Consider the following 19,233-nt stretch of genomic DNA (forward strand, 5'->3'; position numbering starts at 1 on the left):
AGCCAAACCTAATGGCTGGAAAGGCTTCAGTACAACTAATATTAACAGTGTTTAAATCAATATCATTTTCCCTGTGCAGTTTAATTTCACCATAGGCAGAGCATGATTTTTGTGTTTGAGGGGCTAATTAAAGGGATATTCTACACAGATGCCCTCAGATGAAAACAGACCTGCTTCCTCCATAGCTGTAGAGACATCCCTCTCATTCCCGGCTACTCTCCTATCTGAGAGCGAGCGGAGAGGGGGTAACATGACCGGGAGAAGACACAACTGGGTGGGGCAGAATCAGAGGTGTATATACCAAATACCATATAGGCACACAAGGGCCGGAGCCTAGGGTGGCAGCTTTAGGGGGTGGCCCTTGGCAAAAAATGGGGTGGGGAGCAGGGTTTCCTTCACCAGCGCAGTTTGGGGAGGCTTAGCTCCCCTAGCCTTCAATAAAATCCCCCTATAATTTGCACAACAGTTTAAGAATTGGAAAGGGTAACGGTATCATATCACCCTGAACTCTGAATTCTGATATATACTACTAAGTGCTATGTTATAGTAACTGTATTTCCCCCCTAGAGTATAGAGTGGCAAAAGTTACCATTGAAATCAATAAATGCAATAGAAAGCATCTCCTAACTGCAGCATTTACAATATACAGTTTAGTACGGCATGGGCAGTCTAGGCTAGGGGTTTTCTCCTAGAAGATTGCCCATTTTAGTTCTACTGTAATCCCTAACATTATTATTACCATTGGCTACAAGTGCTGGGCTGGGTATGATACAGGCCAGCCAGCAGCCCTAGGACTTAAGGCATATTACAGGTCTTTTAATCAGCTGCTTTAGTGTTTCAATAGTTAGAAACGGCAGTGCAGAGAACAGTAAAGGATGGACACATACCACTGAAAACATGAAGTGAATCTATATGTAAAAAGTTGCTTAGCATGATATTATCTTACATTAGACAACATTTTATTTTAACAAGGGTTAATGTGGGTGCCGAACTGCAGTCCAGTCAAGGTTGGATTCTTAATGGGGAACTCCGGCTTCTTAACCAAAATTTGTTAAAGAGCCCCACACCACAAAGAAACTCCTAATATACCTATCACCGTAATCTGTTCCATCAAACAGTATGGGTTAATATCATTTATATATGCTGAAATCCAACTGCATCATTTGAAATCTTGGCAGGGGAAGAGGGACTAAAACATTGGTGTTTCAAATTGTAAAAACAGCTTACAGACAACTACATAACCCACAATGCATTGGGCAATGATGTTCCTTTCCTTATTGACATCATGTCTGCAGGACAGTCGACTACTTTTTTTGAGTCTCAAAGTAGTCAGCCAGATCAGCAGGGAAACAGGGGGCGGGGCTTAGGGAACTGTTCCAAACCATATTATTACACTAAAAATCATGAAAAGGCTGCATATTTTTTAATTGATGTGTATTGCAAAGTTGCTTGAAATTCTGTTTGCTTCTCATAAAGCTTAATTGTGTTTGGGTGGAGTTCCCCTTTAATAACACTGTATATTGTAGTGTGCTGGGGGTGTTAGTGGTGGATCAACACTGGTAGGGGGGCTGTTATCGTAAAGCCTTGAGCGTTATCTTGTTGATAATTCTGTAATAATCAGAATCATAAATAAACCTTTTTGAAGATTTATTTGCTTGATCCTAGGCAAACACCATGCTCCATTGGTTCTGCATGTTATATTATATCAGCGCTTAGAATGGTTTATTAACTTCAGAGCTTTTCAACAAAAAACCCAAAGATTTCCTGCAGCGAGCGAGAGTGAAGCAGCTCTTTCATAAGGGAGCCCCCCCTGCCATGCTGGCATTATGTAAATCTGCTAAGAGGATTATTTTCCATTATGTTTAATGTCTAAGTTGTTTTCAGCTAGGTTATCCTGATTTATCCAAATATTTGTTTAGTGAGCCATGATCACACATCTCCCAAGGTGTGAGTCACCGTATGCCCCGGCAGGCTGCTGCTTGTTAGGATAAGTCATGCAGTCGTTCTGCGTACGGATGCGTTTTATTTAAGGTTAATATCACGGTAATGGGCCTTGCAGAACAATCTCCCGCTTATACAAAGAACAAAGTCTGGATCATGCAAATTATGTTTATCCTATAATAAAACAAGACCTAAAATTGCATGAATATACATGTGCATTAGTATCTTTGTGGATCTTCCGCTACTCTCTGCTCAGCCGAGGCGCTGAATGCTCTGTTCATATTTCTACTCTCTTGTGCCCTGCTGATTCAGCCTCTCTTAATTAAAATCAGCTAAAAGCAGCTAATCACCCCGTAGGGGTCATGTATGACTGCACGTGCAGGCAATGTAAGGCATAATCACTAGGTTTTTTTTACCCACAATGCAGCTTTATTTCCAGCAGGGGCATAACTGCAGAGGAAGCAGACCCTGCAGTTGCAGGGGGCCCTGGAGTGTACAGGGCCCAGTAAGGTCCCAATTAATGAGCAATTTAATATATGTTGGTACAATGGTCAATTTACCAATGTTTTAGGGCCCTAAATTGATTTTTCTGTGGGGCCCAGTAACATCTACTAATGACACTGATTCCCAGAATTAAGCAATTGTCCTTGCATTCCAATGCCAGTTGCCATCATTTCCATTGGGTATGAGACTAATGTATGTACCTGATTCTTTTGAGGCATCTGTAAATATTGATGAAGGGAATCCTGGATCTACCACCACCTCCAAATCTGGTTCTTCTGTGTCGTTGGGCACACCAGAGCTTGATTCGGCACAGGAGGCAAGCAGCGTAACTATAGAGAAATCCCCCCTCCCCGGCCGCTTTCATACCTAAGAGTAAGCAGGCAGGGAGCAGCAGGCACTAGTGGCAGATGGGGAGCTGGGAGTGGCAGGTAGGGGTTGCAGCACGTACTGGGCCCCTCCAAAGATTTTTTGGGGGGGGCCAGCGCAGTGTACAGTATATGCCACTGGTGCCGAGCCACTATTAGGAAGTGCAAGGACCACATGTTGATGCAAGTACATTTAAAGCATGGGGTTTTACATGCAACAGACTTCAGGGAAATTTGCAGCTGTGCTTTTGGTTGTAAATGACCCCTTATGTTTTAATGGCTCCCCTTTACCTCCTTTTGCATTGAAAAAAATATAACTACAGTATCTGCTTATTGTGCCCAGCCTTTTGCCTTATCTCTGGGTATCTCAGTTGCATACTGTACCACTGACTCAGGGCTGCTTTGCAAGTGATAAGGGTTTTCAGAGAGACACTTTAGTTGCTGATAATAAAAATGTTGGTAAGAATTATGAAAGCTTTATATTCCTTAAAGGGAAACTATATTCCCTGAATGAATACTTAACCAACAGATTGTTTATATCATATTAAGAGGCCTTTTAAAGAATCTTATCAAATTAGTACATATCAGTAAATATTGCCCTTTTACATCTATTTATTTGAGCCAGCATTTAGCGATGGGCTGTGTGTTCCCTCAGAGATCAGCTGACAGGAAGTAATGCAGCTCTAACTGTAACAGGAAGTAGTGTGGGAGTAAAAGACAGAACTCTGTCCATTCATTGGCTGATGTGACAACATGTATGTGTGTCCTTGGTTTGTTTGTATACATTGTGAATCACATTATCTCAGGAGGTGGCCAATAGTACTTAGAATTGTGATTATCTATTTAGGATTATTCAGTGGCACATTTTATTTAAAAAGTATATTTTTATGAAAATGGTTCATTTAGATGAAGCAGGGTTTTACATATGGGCTGTTTTATGCGATGTGATATATTTTTATAGAAATGTACATTATTTGGGGGTATAGTTTTCCTTTAATAAAACCATCTTCATTAAATTATTATAAATCATGTACCAGGCACATTCAGTATGTCAGTATCAGTAATAAATGTCGGTGATGACACAGAAGTGCTAATAATGGATGGGAAGGCATGGTGAGTTAAACATGTATTGTAAAGCAGTGTTGTCTACCCAGAGCCAGGCCCCAAATGGCAAATGCCAGAGGGGCTGCTGTAAGATGCCATAGACAGTCACTATTTATTGGGCTGGTGGGGAGGGGGGTTGTTTGGGCCTTTGTGTACTTACAATGCCAGGGCCTATTTTGAATCCCAGCCATTAAAAGTAATATCAGTCTGGGTCTCACAAGAAAAACTGGGCAATGTTCTGTCCTTGAGAATTCCATGTTAAACCTCCTGATCTGTATTGCTGGATATAGTGTGTCATTAGCCTGTGTTTATATGCAGCCCAGTGCCTGTTCAGGTGAAAGAAACAAAATAAACGGTAAACAGCAGCTCATAAAGCAGAGACAAGACAGGACAGTTCTGGAGAAGGCAAAACTTTGTGCCCTTGAGGCAACGGAGTGCAACTAATCTCCCAGGTTCATAGGCTAAACCTTGTTTGGAATTCTTTCATAGCAGGTGTGACATCCTTAAGCCTAAACATAATTGTGGGGTAATAAATACCCGTGATTCGGGATATTCTCTGCCCCTCAGCAGGCAGGGAGTAGAAAAGGTGCCTGTGTATCATTAGAATGCTCATTGGCACAGTCAGGCCTTATTTTCTATGGAGACCAAGACTTTAATGGGACCTATTTTCAACAGTACAAGAAATATATGCATTGTTTCCTATTTACTGCAATACGATTTTAACAAATTGTCAGCGACTCCACTTAAATACTCAGTAAAGCTGGTATATTTTGCAAATGTGAAAAAGTCAGACTTTGGCACCCCTCCATCAAAAACACAAAAATAAATCATATCACTGTACAATAAACAAAATTGTTTAAGTCCAGTAGGAGATATATGTTTTATATATGTATAAAGTGTGGTGCTTTGGAAGACTTGACTGTGTAGTTAGAACTTTGTTTTTATCTTTAAATACCTTTGCACTCTATATATATATAGGGGAACTAAACATTACTGACACAGGGAAACCCTGGAGCTACCGCCACCTGCTAGCTGCCATTTATACCAGGCTTCCCACTGTGGGCTGTGCCAATACACACAGCAGACTTTTGTCTAAAGGTGAAGACACACAGAGCTACTAGTAGCAGCTACTTGTCATGGCTACTAAAATAGACAATGCTGATAATTTACTGATAATTGTCTCTACGTGTGTTTTAGCAGAGGCATCAGACACAGCTCCCACTAGCAGTCAGAATTGTTTGGGGAAATGCTTTATTCTGGGTAAAAAAATATAGCAAATAGCGTCAAAAATTGCACTTTGCACACTGCACTTGTATTCGTAAATGACCCCTAATGACTTAAATCACTAGGCTCCTGCCCCAGGTCAGGGTACTTTGCTGCCACCTTGGCATCTCCTGTATTAAATAAATCTGGGTGCCAGCTCAGTACAATTATCACTGATGAAGTTCTGTACTGAGCATTTGCCCACCCAGAGAGGTGCAGGAGGCACTGGGTGGAGGCAGTGAGATGACAGAAATTCAGCCTTCGTTGACTTACCCCAGGCTGTTAGGTTTCTCTTGTTTCCATTCTCCTGGAAGCAGCTAGGGCTATTGCAGTTACAGGTAAGCACAAACATTCCTTTCATTGGGTGTAACTGTTATTCTTCAATCTTTTGTGTTTGCCCAAGGAACTGAGGTCAGAGATTGAGCTTGAAGTGCTCGGAGACACAGAAGGACTCAGCCTTTCCTTTACAGCACTGTGTAACAACAACACGGCTATCCCACACAGCAAGAAATGCCAGCATTTAAAGGTTGGGGACAGAGTAAGTACATTCCCAGATGCACCTACGGTTCCATGTTTTTCACATATACACAAAACCAATGTAAAATGTCCATGCTTAAGCATCCAAGCAGTCACCGGGGACCACAATGCTTTTCTGCAAATACTCACAAATAATCAAACCTAGTGACTGGATACAGTTCAGAGGTCCCAAATTTATTTCAAGTACTAACCCATCTTTGCTGTCACTTCAGCCCTTGGGGACCCACCAATATTGAACTGCATCTGGTCACTAGGTTTAATTATTTGATTGAATCCAAATTTTGAGATATTTGGGCCAGTGGCCCAATTAATGCATTGGAGATTATTACCGAAGGAGTTAATAGCATTTTTTAATCTCAGAACACCTGCACAGGTTAACTTTAAGTACAATGTAATATTGGCAAGCAAGAAATTGTACAGCAATCCCAATGTGTTGAACAAGAATAGAATGACATCAAGCTAGTAGGGATTACTGTCACTGCAGAATGCTCTTGCATCTATAAATTAAAGAACAAAAACCACACAGCTACAAGAGGGCCTCAGCATAGACCTACCTACTGAACCCCCACAACATCTTTCCCCAAAATGGCCCTGCTCCCCCATACCAGATTTGTGCAGTGAGGTTGCTAGCCAACATGGTTGGCCACTTCACTTCTGCTTACTGGACCTTATTGTCAGTAAGGAAGTACAGGCCTGGACTGGCAATCCGTGGGTTCTGGCTACTGTAAGATGCCATAGACACTCACTATTTATTGGCCTGGTGAGGGCTGTTTGGGCCTCTGTGTACTTGAAATGCCAGGGGATATTTTTAATCCCAGTCCGGACCTGGAGCAGTATGATGAAGCAGGGCTGTTTCGGGGAGAAAGGTTGTGGTAATTTGGTAGGTAAAAGGTGAGATTGTGCAAAGCATTCTTGGGCCCTTTGTTGACTAAGTTGGTTTAGTTCTACTTTAACTTTGTAATGCCTTCCTCATAGTGCTAGGAGACACAAAAGAGTGATTTCTAGGGATGGTTTATATAGTGTATAATGTAGCCCCCTATTGTAAAATCTAAGTATATTATAAGTCACAGAGGAATTTCATGACCATAGAAAAACACAAGGCTAAGTGCATTTATATAGGGCAGGAATCTCCAATCTCAACTCATGAGCCACACTCAGATTTAAAAAGTGTTGGTGAGCCACACAAGCATAAAAAAATGTATTTCAGGATGCCAAATAAGGGCTGGGATTGGCTAGCTGGTAGCCCCATGTGGACTGCTAGCCCGCAGAAGGCTCTGCTGTGTTTCTAAAACTTGCCTGCAAGCCAGATATTTAAAACTAAGCACCAACTTTGAGGCCACTGGGAGCAACATCAAAGGGGGGGGTGGTGAGTAACATGTTACTCACAAGCCACTGGTTGGGGATCACTGATATGGAACTCTGGGGTGAATTCCAAAGTCCTTATATATTAAAACAGTAGAAATATGATATATATATTATTATTATATAGTGAATACATTATTCACTAAATAAGCCATCCCTAACAGGCTTTATGGAGTCAGATACTGTAAATGAACAATAAACCTTCAGGCTGAGACAAACCAAATTCCAGATATGAAAGATAGCTGATAGCTTAGTGGATTTAGAGGCCATGCAGGTTATGATGTTACACTGGCTTTAATATCAAATACACATTTGTACAAAGGGACAGAATATCCCAGAGATAACATTTCATTCGCGTTATTCCTTTCTAGGTGTCTTTCAGTGTAAGCATTACGTCTGCGTCTTGTGAAAAACATACTCGGCACATAGTAATAAAACCCGTGGGCCTTGAAGAGAGTCTGGAAGTTGAGATTCAGTCTGAGTGCTCATGTCAGTGTCACAGAGAAGAGAGGAGCAGTGAATGCAGTAAGGGCAACGGAGCCCTGGAATGTGGGGTTTGTGTTTGCTACCCCCCTTACTTGGGAGACCACTGCCAGTGCAACGAAGGCTCCCTCAACAGTAGCTCCTGCAAAGAACTGGACTCCTGCGGTGGCAGAGGGGAGTGTTACTGCGGCCAGTGTATCTGCTATCCCTCCGTTTACGGGCGCATTTATGGGTCCCATTGTGAATGTGATGATTTCTCTTGCTTGAGGCACCGGGGAGTCATCTGTGCAGGTACACATTATTAATTCGTTTATGCAGGGGGGTAAATACAGAGGAAACAGAAGTGGAAGGGGTCCCAGTAAGGCTAGATCCTTAATATATCTTGGCGGAATAGGTCAACTGGACAATGAAATTGAATTTGCTGTGGGGCCCAGTAACATCTAGTTATGCCACTGTGTTTATGTAATTATATGTATGTTTGGTGTAATGGACACAGGGAGGAAAGGAAAGAAGAAAGAGGGTTGGGAAACAATAATAACAGGTAATATACTGCAACACTACCGTTAAATGTGTGATCATCATTATACTCCAGGACTCTGATTGGTGTATAAGCCCTGTCATTAAAGCTACAGTGCTCAGCTTTCCCCATATAGCAAGTCCTATACTAATATATAGTATTTAAAACTATTAATACAGTAACCCCCATGCATAATAATAGGTAGGCACTAAGTTTGCCCAGGAGGAGTAGCAACCAATAAGAAAAGTAAATGCTTCCTGCTGATTAGTTGCTATAGGTTACTGCTCCCGAGCAAACTCAATGCCTTTTATTACATAAGCGCCTTTATGACCAAAATCAGGAAATTAGCCAGTTTTGCTTAAGTATTCTAATTTTATCAGTATGGCCAGAGATATAAACAGAGAAACTTTTTCCTTGCATCCCATCTCACACATACTGCTGAAATACGAAATGAGAAATGACAGAAAATTCCTCACATTGCTCCCTCCTTATATGTCCCTAAGGCCAGTTCTGCCTCCAAGGCCTGGATACAGCCGTAAACTGAAAGCAACATAACTCAGCTTGCAGACAAGATCAATCTTTCTAGATTTCATCTGTGCAGGATACGTGGCATTAGTTTCTGAATCTGCACAGCAGGAGAAATACCTTCTTTAACTTTATTTTATAACTGAGAGTTATTTGGTTCTTTTTTAGCTAATATCCCCATAAATTCTGGTTCTTCTGTTATACTGTCTATATAATGCTTTTTTTGATGGCGCATTAAGTGGGTTCTCCTATTCACCCAACCACCTGGCATTCTATGTCCATTCAATGGCCAATCCCATTGACATGAAAGAGAGAGAAATTTCGGTAGGAAAAATAGCAGTTAAAGAACAGAAAGGGAGACAAGAAGAGATAAACCAAATGGGCACCATAAAAGATGGAATTAGAATAGGTGAAGATAGAACATTAGCAGAGACCAGATAATCTGAAGAGTGTGAAATAGTTTTAAGTCTTTTTTTGTGGACCTATGATAGCCCAGTCCAGTGATCCCCAACAAGTGGCTCGTGAGTAACACGATGCTCACCAACCCCTTGGATGTTGCTTAAAGTGGACTCAAAATAGGTGCTCATTTTTGAATTTCGGACTTGGAGGCAGGTTTTGGAGGCATAACACCATGTGTATTGTCAAACATAGCCTCCTGTAGTCTGCCAGTCCACATGGGGCTACCAAATAACCAATCACAGCACTTATTGGCTACCCCCTAGGAACTTTTTAATGCTTGTATTGCTCTCCAACTTTTTTATATTTAAATGTTGTCCACAGGTTAAAAAAGGTTGAGAATCCCTGGCCTAGTCCAACATTAGATTAGTATGCACTTTTTACAAAGGAGATTCTATATGAGGCATGCCCCCCAGGGGGGGACTGGAGAGGTGGCAGGGGGCGCAGCCTGAAGGCCAATTAGTGAGAATTTGGGAAGAAGGCCCATGTTATCTTATATATGTAACCTTGTTATGAGTTAAAAGGGACCCTAAACAAGGAGTGGCCATCAAAGACTCCTTGAACTTAGAAAGTCCAACAACCTCAGCTGAAGGTGATATGCACTGGTCTCAGGACATTTTAAAAGTTGACTGCCCTGATCTCAGGTCATATTCCACCCTTCTGCTGCTGTGAATCCTAAGCAAACTTCTGCCAGTGACTAGCTTTTGAGGACACATAATAAACAAGTGATGTTTTTCACCACAAATTCTCCAGGTCACGGGGACTGTGAATGTGGAGAGTGCATATGCCATAGTGGCTGGAGCGGCTCCTACTGTAACTGCACGATGGACACTCAGACCTGCATTTCAGAGAATGGCGCCCTCTGCAGTGGAAGAGGGGAATGTGTCTGTGGGAAATGTGTTTGTAACAACCCTGAAGTATCTGGTGATGTTTGTGAAAGGTGTCCTACGTGTGGAGATCCCTGCAGCTCAAAAAGGTAACTTGCTCTCAATTTAATCAGAATTTAATCAGTTTCTTTTAAGGACAAAATACATTTGTCTGGTGGGGTCTGAGTTTTATAAATTGTTTTGGATACCATGTGGACATCAACAGTGAGCTGGCCCTCGGGGCAGTAGAAAGATCAAGGTCAGACTGTAACATCTGATTCTGCAGGAATGATTATACATGAGATTTAGGTATGAGTAAGGTGCTGTTTATCATGCTGACTAATGTCGCCCAAGGGAACATCTTAGAATCCATGTAGAATTGCCAACAAACAAGACAAATAATATTTTTTTCCATAGAATATTGTGTGTGTATGTACTGAGCATGGCATAGGATCTGTCACCAAAACAAGGATTGCTCTGATGTCCATTGTTTTTAGTGTTTCACTGTTCCTTCTGACTGACATTGATAAATGAGTTGTGCCTTCACAGGGCCTGTGTAGAATGCCATTTACTGCCGGCAGAAGAACAACAAGAGGAATGTGAAGAGACATGCAAGCTGGTGGATGCCACAGTCAGCAATGCAGAAGGTTTGTAGGATTTGATTGATATCTCAAAGGTGTCCTGTAGGGCATTTCAACATAATAGGATAAAAGGGCAGCTATCATGTCTTGGAAACTTTTTTTAATTACCTCAAACACCTTTCTAAAATACCTTTTCTTTTTTCATTATCATAACTATCATTGCCCTCTCCTTATCTTCACTGCTTATTTTATGGCAATGCATGTAGCAATTCTGTGTGAGTCTTCTTCCAAGCACTTAATAGCTCTCCAGGTAGGAAACTTGCCCTGCAACTGCTGCTTAGAAACACAGTAGTCCACCCAGTGGTTTCCCAGCAGAAAATCACCCAGCACACAGTGTTTTAGAAGATTGCTGCTCATTTTCACAGTAAATAATGCACTCCTATGCAATGTAATTGCCGGTAAATTCGTAATTCCCCCTCTTTCTTTAAATTCCCCCCTGCAATACTTTTAGTGCTCAGAACCAGTCTTCATAAGCAGCAGCTCTCCTCCTGCCCCTGATTCGCCCATTGCCTGTCCCCAATATGCCCATACCCTGCCCCTCGCTCTTCATTCCACATCCCTGTGAGGTCATTGCCCTGCCTCTGTGATGTCACCTCTCTCCTTCCTGGACTTCAGGGTGGTAAGACGGGGGAAAAAAATGGCAACCTTAGTGGCATGTAGGTAAAGGGAGGTGCAGAGGACACCGGGAGGAGGGATGCCAGAGGAGCTGCTTTAAGATGCCATAGAGAGTTGCTATTTACTGTACATGTGGGGGCTGTTTGGGCCTCTGTGTAGTTAAAATGCTAGGGACTACTTTGAATATCAGTCTGGACTAGGGTTGCCACCTGTCCGGTTTTGACAAGGACAGCCTGGGTTTCAGAAGGGCTGTCCAGGTCAAAACTGCCTGCCTGGTTTTTCCAATTTAGAAAACCAGGCATGACTCTCCAAAACTGACAAGGCGAAAGGGCAATCGGCGATCGCCACATCATGTAATGACATGCCCCGCCCACTGATGCATCACCCGCCTGGATCCACAGTCACAGAAAGGTGGCAACCCTAGGCTGGACCTGCCTATGGCACAGTCAGTGCTGTAGGCATCCCCCCTCCCACCAATATAGACATATTAGGATTTGCCCTATTTTCTTGCATTTGCATCTTGCACCCCATTTGTAAAAGATCCCTGGCATCTCCCCCACCCTTTTCTTCCGTGTTACATATCCTGTTGCGCAAGCCTCAAACATCTGCCGATAGCAGCCTGTCTCATTTTTCATGCCCAATTATTTTCTGACTCTTCCTATAAATATGTAAATCTCCCCCCACATATTAATTCGGAAGATATTCTGCATGGATAAATATAAAAAAAAAAACAACATTTCATATCAAAAGACTGTGAAAACAAAGTTGTCAGCCTTTACTAAAAGATACTAAAAGATAGAAGGCAATACATTGATTTAGTCATATTGTTTTAGATCATGTGAGATGTTCCAAGTAAATCAAGTGAACTTTCTCCTTTCTTGCATTAAAGGGAAATGCACCTTAACTTATTGTTTAGTAGAGAGAGATTATGCTCTGGACTTTAAATGGCTACGTCTGACCCTAGCAACTAGAGATATATTGATTGTGAGATAGTACAGGTATAGGAGCATTCTGGATAACAGGTCCTATGTCTGTATTAGAAGCTGCATTAACACTATATTTTTTATTGCTATTTTGGCCCTTTGCAATATACTAACTCTTTTCTGACGCCTAGATCTTTTTGCACTTTGCATCCCGGTTAAATGACCCACATTGTTTCTATATAAATAGTGCAGGTATGGGACCAGTTATTCAGAATGCTTGGAACCAGGGGTATTCCAGATAAGGGGGTCTTTCCGTAATTTGGATCACCATACCTAAGTCTACAAAAAAATAATTTAAACATTAAATAAAACCAGTAGGATTGCTTTGCCTTTAATATGGATTCATACCCCCCAGCTTTTCGCGGGACAGTCCCGGTTTTTACAGCGCGTCCCGCTGTCCCGGATTGTTCAATGAATGTCCCGCATTACGGAAATGCAGAACATTCATTAAACTATCCAGGCCAGCGGACGCGCTGGCTGCAGCGGAGCCGCTCCGACTCCTTCTCTTCTTGGGCTCCTTATCCGGCTCCTCGTACGGCGGCGACAGGTCCTTTTATAAGGTTGCGCCCGTGCGTACGTGTGACGTCACACGTACGCACGGGCGCAACCTTATAAAAGGTCCTGTCGCCGCCGTACAAGGAGCCGGATAAGGAGCAGGAGCCGCAAGAAGTCTATGGGGGCGTCTATGTATGGGGGCATTTTCTATTGGAGGTACTCACTATGGGGGCAATTGGGGGGCTCTGTGTATGGGGGGGTACTGTGTATGGGGGCACTGTATGGGGGGACACTGTGTAAGGAGGGCTACTGTGTATGGGGGGGCACTGTGTAAGGAGGGCTACTGTGTATGGGAGGGTACTGTGTATGGGGGCACTGTGTAAGGAGGGCTACTGTGTAAGGAGGGCTACTGTGTATGGGGGGCACTGTGTATGGGGGCACCGTGTATGGGGGGGCACTGTATGGGGCGGCACTGTGTAAGGAGGGCTACTGTGTATGGGGGTACTTTCTATGGGGGCACTGTGTATGGGGGCTACTGTCTGTGGGGCAATTGAGGGCATGGTCTATGGGGTCAATTGGGGGCACTGTCTATGGGGGGGTACTGTTTATGGGGGCAAATGGGGCACTGTGTATGGGGGGCACTGTCTATGGGGGTGCTGTCTATTGGGCCATCATGGGCACTATTTTTAAAATGGGGTGTGGCAATTGGGGTGTGGCCACAAAGTGGGCGTGGTCAAAAAATTGCCACGCTGCGCACAACAAGTCTTTTTGTCCCTCTTTTCATTTTTCAATTTTTGGGAGGTATGTGGATTAGGGTGCACCAAACCCAGTTTTTCGGGTTCGGCCGAACCCATCGTTCAGAACCGAATCAGAATTAAAATCCTAATTAGGATATGATTAGGATTCAGAAGGGTTAAATGTAACCCTTCCAAATAATAATTAGAAAATGCTAATTAGGATTTGGATTTGGTTTGGACAGGGCCATGGATTCGGCCGAATCCAAACCCTGCTAAAAAAGGCCGAATCCTGGCTGAATACCAAACTGAATCCTGGATTCCTTACATCCCTAATATTTTTTTTTTTTTTAAATGATTCTTTACTTTCAGATTTCAAACTTAAAAGATGGGTACATAAGACAAAAGGGGGTGGGAAGGGGGGGAAACTATACATCAGTATGGATTAATTATATCTTAGTTGGGATCAAGTACAGGTACTGTTTTATTATTACAGAGAAAAGGGAATCATTTAACCATGAAATAAACCCAATAGGGCTGTTCTGCCCCCAATAAGGGGTAATTATATCTTAGTTGGGATCAAGTACAGGTACTGTTTTATTATTACAAAGAAAAGGGAATCATTTAACCATTAAATAAACCCAATAGGGCTGTTCTGCCCCAATAAGGGGTAATTATATCTTAGTTGGGATCAAGTACAGGTACTGTTTTATTATTACAGAGAAAAAGGAATCATTTAACCATTAAATAAACCCAATAGGGCTGTTCTGCCCCCAATAAGGGGTAATTATATCTTAGTTGGGATCAAGTACAGGTACTGTTTTATTATTACAGAGAAAAGGGAATCATTTAACCATTAAATAAACCCAATAGGACTGTTCTGCCCCCAATAAGGGGTAATTATATCTTAGTTGGGATCAAGTACTGATACTGTTTTATTATTACAGAGAAAAGGGAATCATTTAACCATTAAATAAACCCAATAGGGCTGTTCTGCCCCCAATAAGGGGTAATTATATCTTAGTTGGGATCAAGTACAGGTACTGTTTTATTATTACAGAGAAAAGGGAATCATTTAACCATTAAATAAACCCAATAGGACTGTTCTGCCCCCAATAAGGATTAATTATATCTTAGTTGGGATCAAGTACAAGGCACTGTTAAATTATAAAAATTTTAATTATTTGATTAAAATGGAGACTGTGGGAGACAGCTTTCCCATAATTTGGAGATTTCTGGTTAAGGGTTTCCGGATAATGGATCCCAAACCTGTATTATTAGCATTTATTTTACTTTTATTATTTAAAAATACATCATTGTTTGGCAACCGCTTTAACCTTGATACAGAGAGAGCTGCAAGATAGGTATTTTCTATTTATTTTCTATTTATTTTCTTTGTTAAGGTTTTTATGCTGTTCTTTCAAGCCTCTCAGCTGCTGCTCCCCAGGGCAAATCCCAGCCTGGTTATGAGAGTAAATAACTTTCAGCGTTTGAGATTACGCCTAGCCGGATTTCCTTGTGTTCCGTAATGAGCACGTTCCTAACCTTCTGACAGTGTCCAGCACAGTAAATACTGTAGAGGTTTGAACTATCCATTTGTAATAAGAGTCCCTGCCCTTACCAGCATTTGTGGACGGCTCTGAGTAATGGAGAGCAGAATGTACTCTGTGTAACACAAATGGCACGGTGATAAGCCCGGGGCCCTTTATAACGAGCTTTACAAGGAGTCGTCCAACAGGGTCCCCTTTCCGCCTCTGACAAGGGCATGAGGTGACCAATGCTGAGTGACACCATCAGGATGCACAGAGACAAGAATAATCCCAGACAGACGCCGGCATCGCCCTCTAACCACGGCGAGAAACAAAGAAATATTGAACTTGCTGCGGCAATTTCTTCTCCCGACTTTAATCTTAACTATATGTGAATGCTCGCTGACACACAGATCCATCAGCTTGGCTCTTTTGATGCCATACATCTTATTTGACCTGTCTCGCTTCTTCCCCCCCCGCCCCTCTTTCCTTTCAGATTTCTCCGAGGATAAATCTATTTCGTGCTCCTTGCAAGGTGAAAATGAATGTGCTATTACATTTGGGATGGCGACGGATGAGCACGGAAAGAAAGTCATTTATAACATACAGCAAAAAGGTAGGCATTTAATATTGTCTGTCAGGAATTATAATGCGACAGGAGGTGGGGGGAGAAGCTGACAAATTGCCGCGGCCTTGAAAAAGACTTGGCGAAGGCAATAAGGCAATGTAACATATATATATCTTATGCCAGGGATTGCTGACATGGGGCAAATGAATGCATTTTTGCAAAACACTATAAATTTGGAAGACGTAATAAGCTTGGGGCTGGCAGGGAATTGTAACAGGGAAATGATCAGATCTGCAAGAGTGGGTAAGTGGTGCAGGGAGTGTGGGAAAACTTACCTCTTCAGAGCATCTTCATGTCTATTTAGGGCACCCTAGCGGGCAAGGGGGGGCATGAAGCCTACCGACATAATGGTTGTGTTAGTGGCACATTCAAAGGTTAAGCAGATTTAGGCCAACAAAATTCTCTATAAGCAGGTTGTAGGCCTAACTTCCCCTTTAAATACATAACAGGCCTGTCTCAACCCCCTCCAGTAACCTCAATATCCCTTTCACTCAGGTGACACATGGGCTACCATGGCTGATCAGGCCAAGGAATAAAAACTATGGGGAGATAGTCAGGGCCGGGTCAGGCGTGAAATGGAAAGAGGTTGAATGGGTTATTGCTATGCTCGTAGATAGGATAGATTTAAAGGGTTTGTTCACCTTTAAGTAAACTTTTAGTATGTTATAGAATGGCTAGTGCTAAGCAACATTTCAACTGGTCTTCTTTTTTATAGTTTTGAGTTATTTGCTGCCTTCTTCGGACTCTTTCAGGCTTTCCAATAGAGGTCACTGACCCCTGGTGCCAAAAAATGATTGTTCTGTGAGGCTAAAATGTTATTGTTACTGTTACTTATTATTTATAATCTTACTACTCAGGCCTCCCCTCTTCTATTCATATTCCAGTCTCTTATTCAAATCGATGCCTGTTTGCGAGGATAATTTGGACCCTATCTACCAGATAATGGTGAAAAATCCAAATTGGAGAGATGCTCCAGCAAAATAATTCAAAAACCACATGTAATAAAAAAATGAAGACCAACTGCTAATTGTTTCATAAAAGTTCTCTCTACAACATACTAAAAGTTAAATTAAAGGTGAGCCACCCCTTTAAGCAAGCTGCCACCTATCTTCGCCTACCTACCCAGGCACAAACACACCTATTATGTCTTGGTGCGCGCATGAAACAGAACTGGTAGGGGGACAGGATGGTGGCCTGCTAAAAACTCATCCAGCCTGCTACATTTTTACTGGAAGTAGAGTATGGGCTTTTATTAAGATGTTGCCAATTAGAGTCACTAACAGAGTAGCCACCTGGCCAATATTTTAGGGCCGGGGACTGGCAATGTACTTGCCAGTAAATTTGTAATCCCTAGTTGTTTTGCCTCCAGTCTTCACCGATTTGCCCCAATTCCACCTCCCACTTTCCCTCTATTCTGCCTATTAACTCTTAAACCCTGCCTCCTGGCTAATTGGGGAAGTCATTTGCATCATAGACCCACCCCCATTTGCATCATAGAGCCTCCCCCATTCTGTCCCACCCCCACCTCCATGTCATCACCCAGCAAAGGGCCAAATGTTTTGCAAAAATGTATTTATTTGCCCCATGTGGCATAAGATATATATGTTACACTACTCAAGCTTTCCTTGTACATTCCCCAAACGTGTAACAGTTTCACCCCCCCCCCCCCAATAGTTGTAATGTGTTCCAGGCTCAGTATGATAGGTTGGGCTAAGTGCTGACATCAGAGCCACTGTTTTATGGCCATAAGCACAGACAGAGAACAGAAAGAGACCCAGGTGAAGAAGAAAGGACCCTGAATGTTTTTTGGTTTCACCCATGGTACACCCAGACCCTTGCCCCATTGCGATCAACCATGTTGATTTTTGTACCCCTGCAGGAGGCCCTTTAGGACCGGAGGAAAGTGGAGGGACGGGGCCATGACAGGGCTAGGAGGAGGATCCATTAGTATTAGGTGCAAGGGTTCATGGGGCTTGTAGTCCAGGCAGGGATTGGTAGAGGGAAGGGGGGGTATTATTAAAGGGGGCGGAGTTAGACGGCTTTGGCGCCAATTTTAAGAAACAGTATGAGAGGATATTAATCCGGTGCTTGTTGCACAATGCAGAGACTAATTAGAATTTAAAGAGGTGGTTCACCTTTAATTTAACTTTTAGTATGTTATACTATGTTCTTATACTATGTTATAGAATGACCAATTCTAAGCAACTTTTTAATTGATCTTGATAATTTTTTTAGTATGGTTTTTGAATTATTTGCCTTCTTTTTCTTCTAACTCTTTGCAGGTTTCAAATTGGGGTCACTGACCCCACCAGCCAAAAACATATTGCTCTGTGAGGCTAGAGTTTTATTGTCATTGTAACTTTTTATAACTTTATTTCTATTCAGTCCCTCTCCTGTTCATATATCAGTATCTCATTCAAATCACTCACTGGTTGCTAAGGTAATTTGGACCCTAGCAACCAGCAACTGTTATATCTCAAAACTGAAGAGTTGCTGAGCAATTAGACCAATTACACATTGTCTTGGAATATTACTCCCTACATCAGTGCTGTCCAACTTCTGTAGTAATGAGGGCAGGAATTTTTCTAGCCTACATGGTGGAGAGCCAATAATGGAAGCCATTTTTGACCACTCCCCTTTTTTAAACCACACCCATGTTATCACAAGAGCTTTTCATACCATACCCACATTATTGGTATCACATATGAACACCCTTTGTTCATATGTGAAATAATTATATTATGTCATAGTAAGACACACCCTTAAATCCATGTGCATCCTCCTCCCCTGTGGATAGCACAGCAACCCCCAGCACATAATTACACACCTTAGGGACCATACAATGACTATTTCCAAATGTTAACAAACTCCCAGAACAAACCCCAGGCAGGCAGAGTATGGCACACACAGGCAGGGTAGGGCAGGCAGAGTATGGCACACAGGCAGGGTAGGGCAGGCAGAGTATGGCACCCACAGGCAGGGTAGGGCAGGCAGAGTATGGCACACACAGGCAGGGTAGGGAAGGCAGAGTATGGCACACACAGGCAGGGTAGGGAAGGCAGAGTATGGCACACACAGGCAGGGTAGGGCAGGCAGAATATGGCACACACAGGCAGGGTAGGGCAGGCAGAGTATGGCATACACAGGTAGGGTAGGGCAGGCAGAGTATGGCACACACAGGCAGCATAGGGCAGGCAGATTGTGAACAATGCAGGGGGTGAACAATTCAGGGATTAAAAGGTGTGAACAATACAGGGGATTACATGTATAAACAATACAGGGCATTACAGCCTGAATCTGAGGTGTGAACCAAGCAGTCACAGCAGCCAGACAGGTGGGGGCCACACAGAGGGGGACAGCCCTGCTTTACATCATACTAAAAGTTAACTGAAAGGGGATCAACCCCTTTAATTAGCCAACTGAAAAATCACTTATGGGACCCCTTAATCTTTCGAAATGAGACATTTTTCACAAACATATTAAAACTACGTATAAGTGCCTTACTGTTTCCAGACCCCCCCCCACACACACACACACACACACACTACACAGCTACAGGGTCTGCCTCCTTAATATTTACACTGCTGCCAGAAGGTTTTCTTTTGTGAGCCAGGGCATGACGTCACCAGTTTAGAGTGACAGCCCTTCTGCTTCCCAAAAAAAACCAACAGACGGTGCTGCTTAC

General features: G+C 42.7%; 1 protein-coding gene across 1 annotated transcript in view; it reads left to right on the forward strand.

Moving 5' to 3' along the window:
- Positions 1 to 15,535, forward strand: part of itgb6 (integrin subunit beta 6) — a gene marked incomplete at its 3' end in the record, with an annotated part of 63,014 nt that extends 47,479 nt beyond the window's left edge. The window contains 5 exon segments of the mRNA NM_001097306.1: positions 5,581 to 5,715; positions 7,448 to 7,850; positions 9,811 to 10,033; positions 10,473 to 10,570; positions 15,417 to 15,535. Of these exon segments, the coding sequence (NP_001090775.1) occupies positions 5,581 to 5,715; positions 7,448 to 7,850; positions 9,811 to 10,033; positions 10,473 to 10,570; positions 15,417 to 15,535 (978 nt within the window).
- Between the last annotated feature and the right edge of the window lie 3,698 nt (positions 15,536 to 19,233).

The sequence above is a fragment of the Xenopus tropicalis genome, chromosome 9, assembly GCF_000004195.4.
Source record: "Xenopus tropicalis strain Nigerian chromosome 9, UCB_Xtro_10.0, whole genome shotgun sequence".
In the NCBI taxonomy this organism is placed as follows: Eukaryota; Metazoa; Chordata; class Amphibia; order Anura; family Pipidae; genus Xenopus; species Xenopus tropicalis.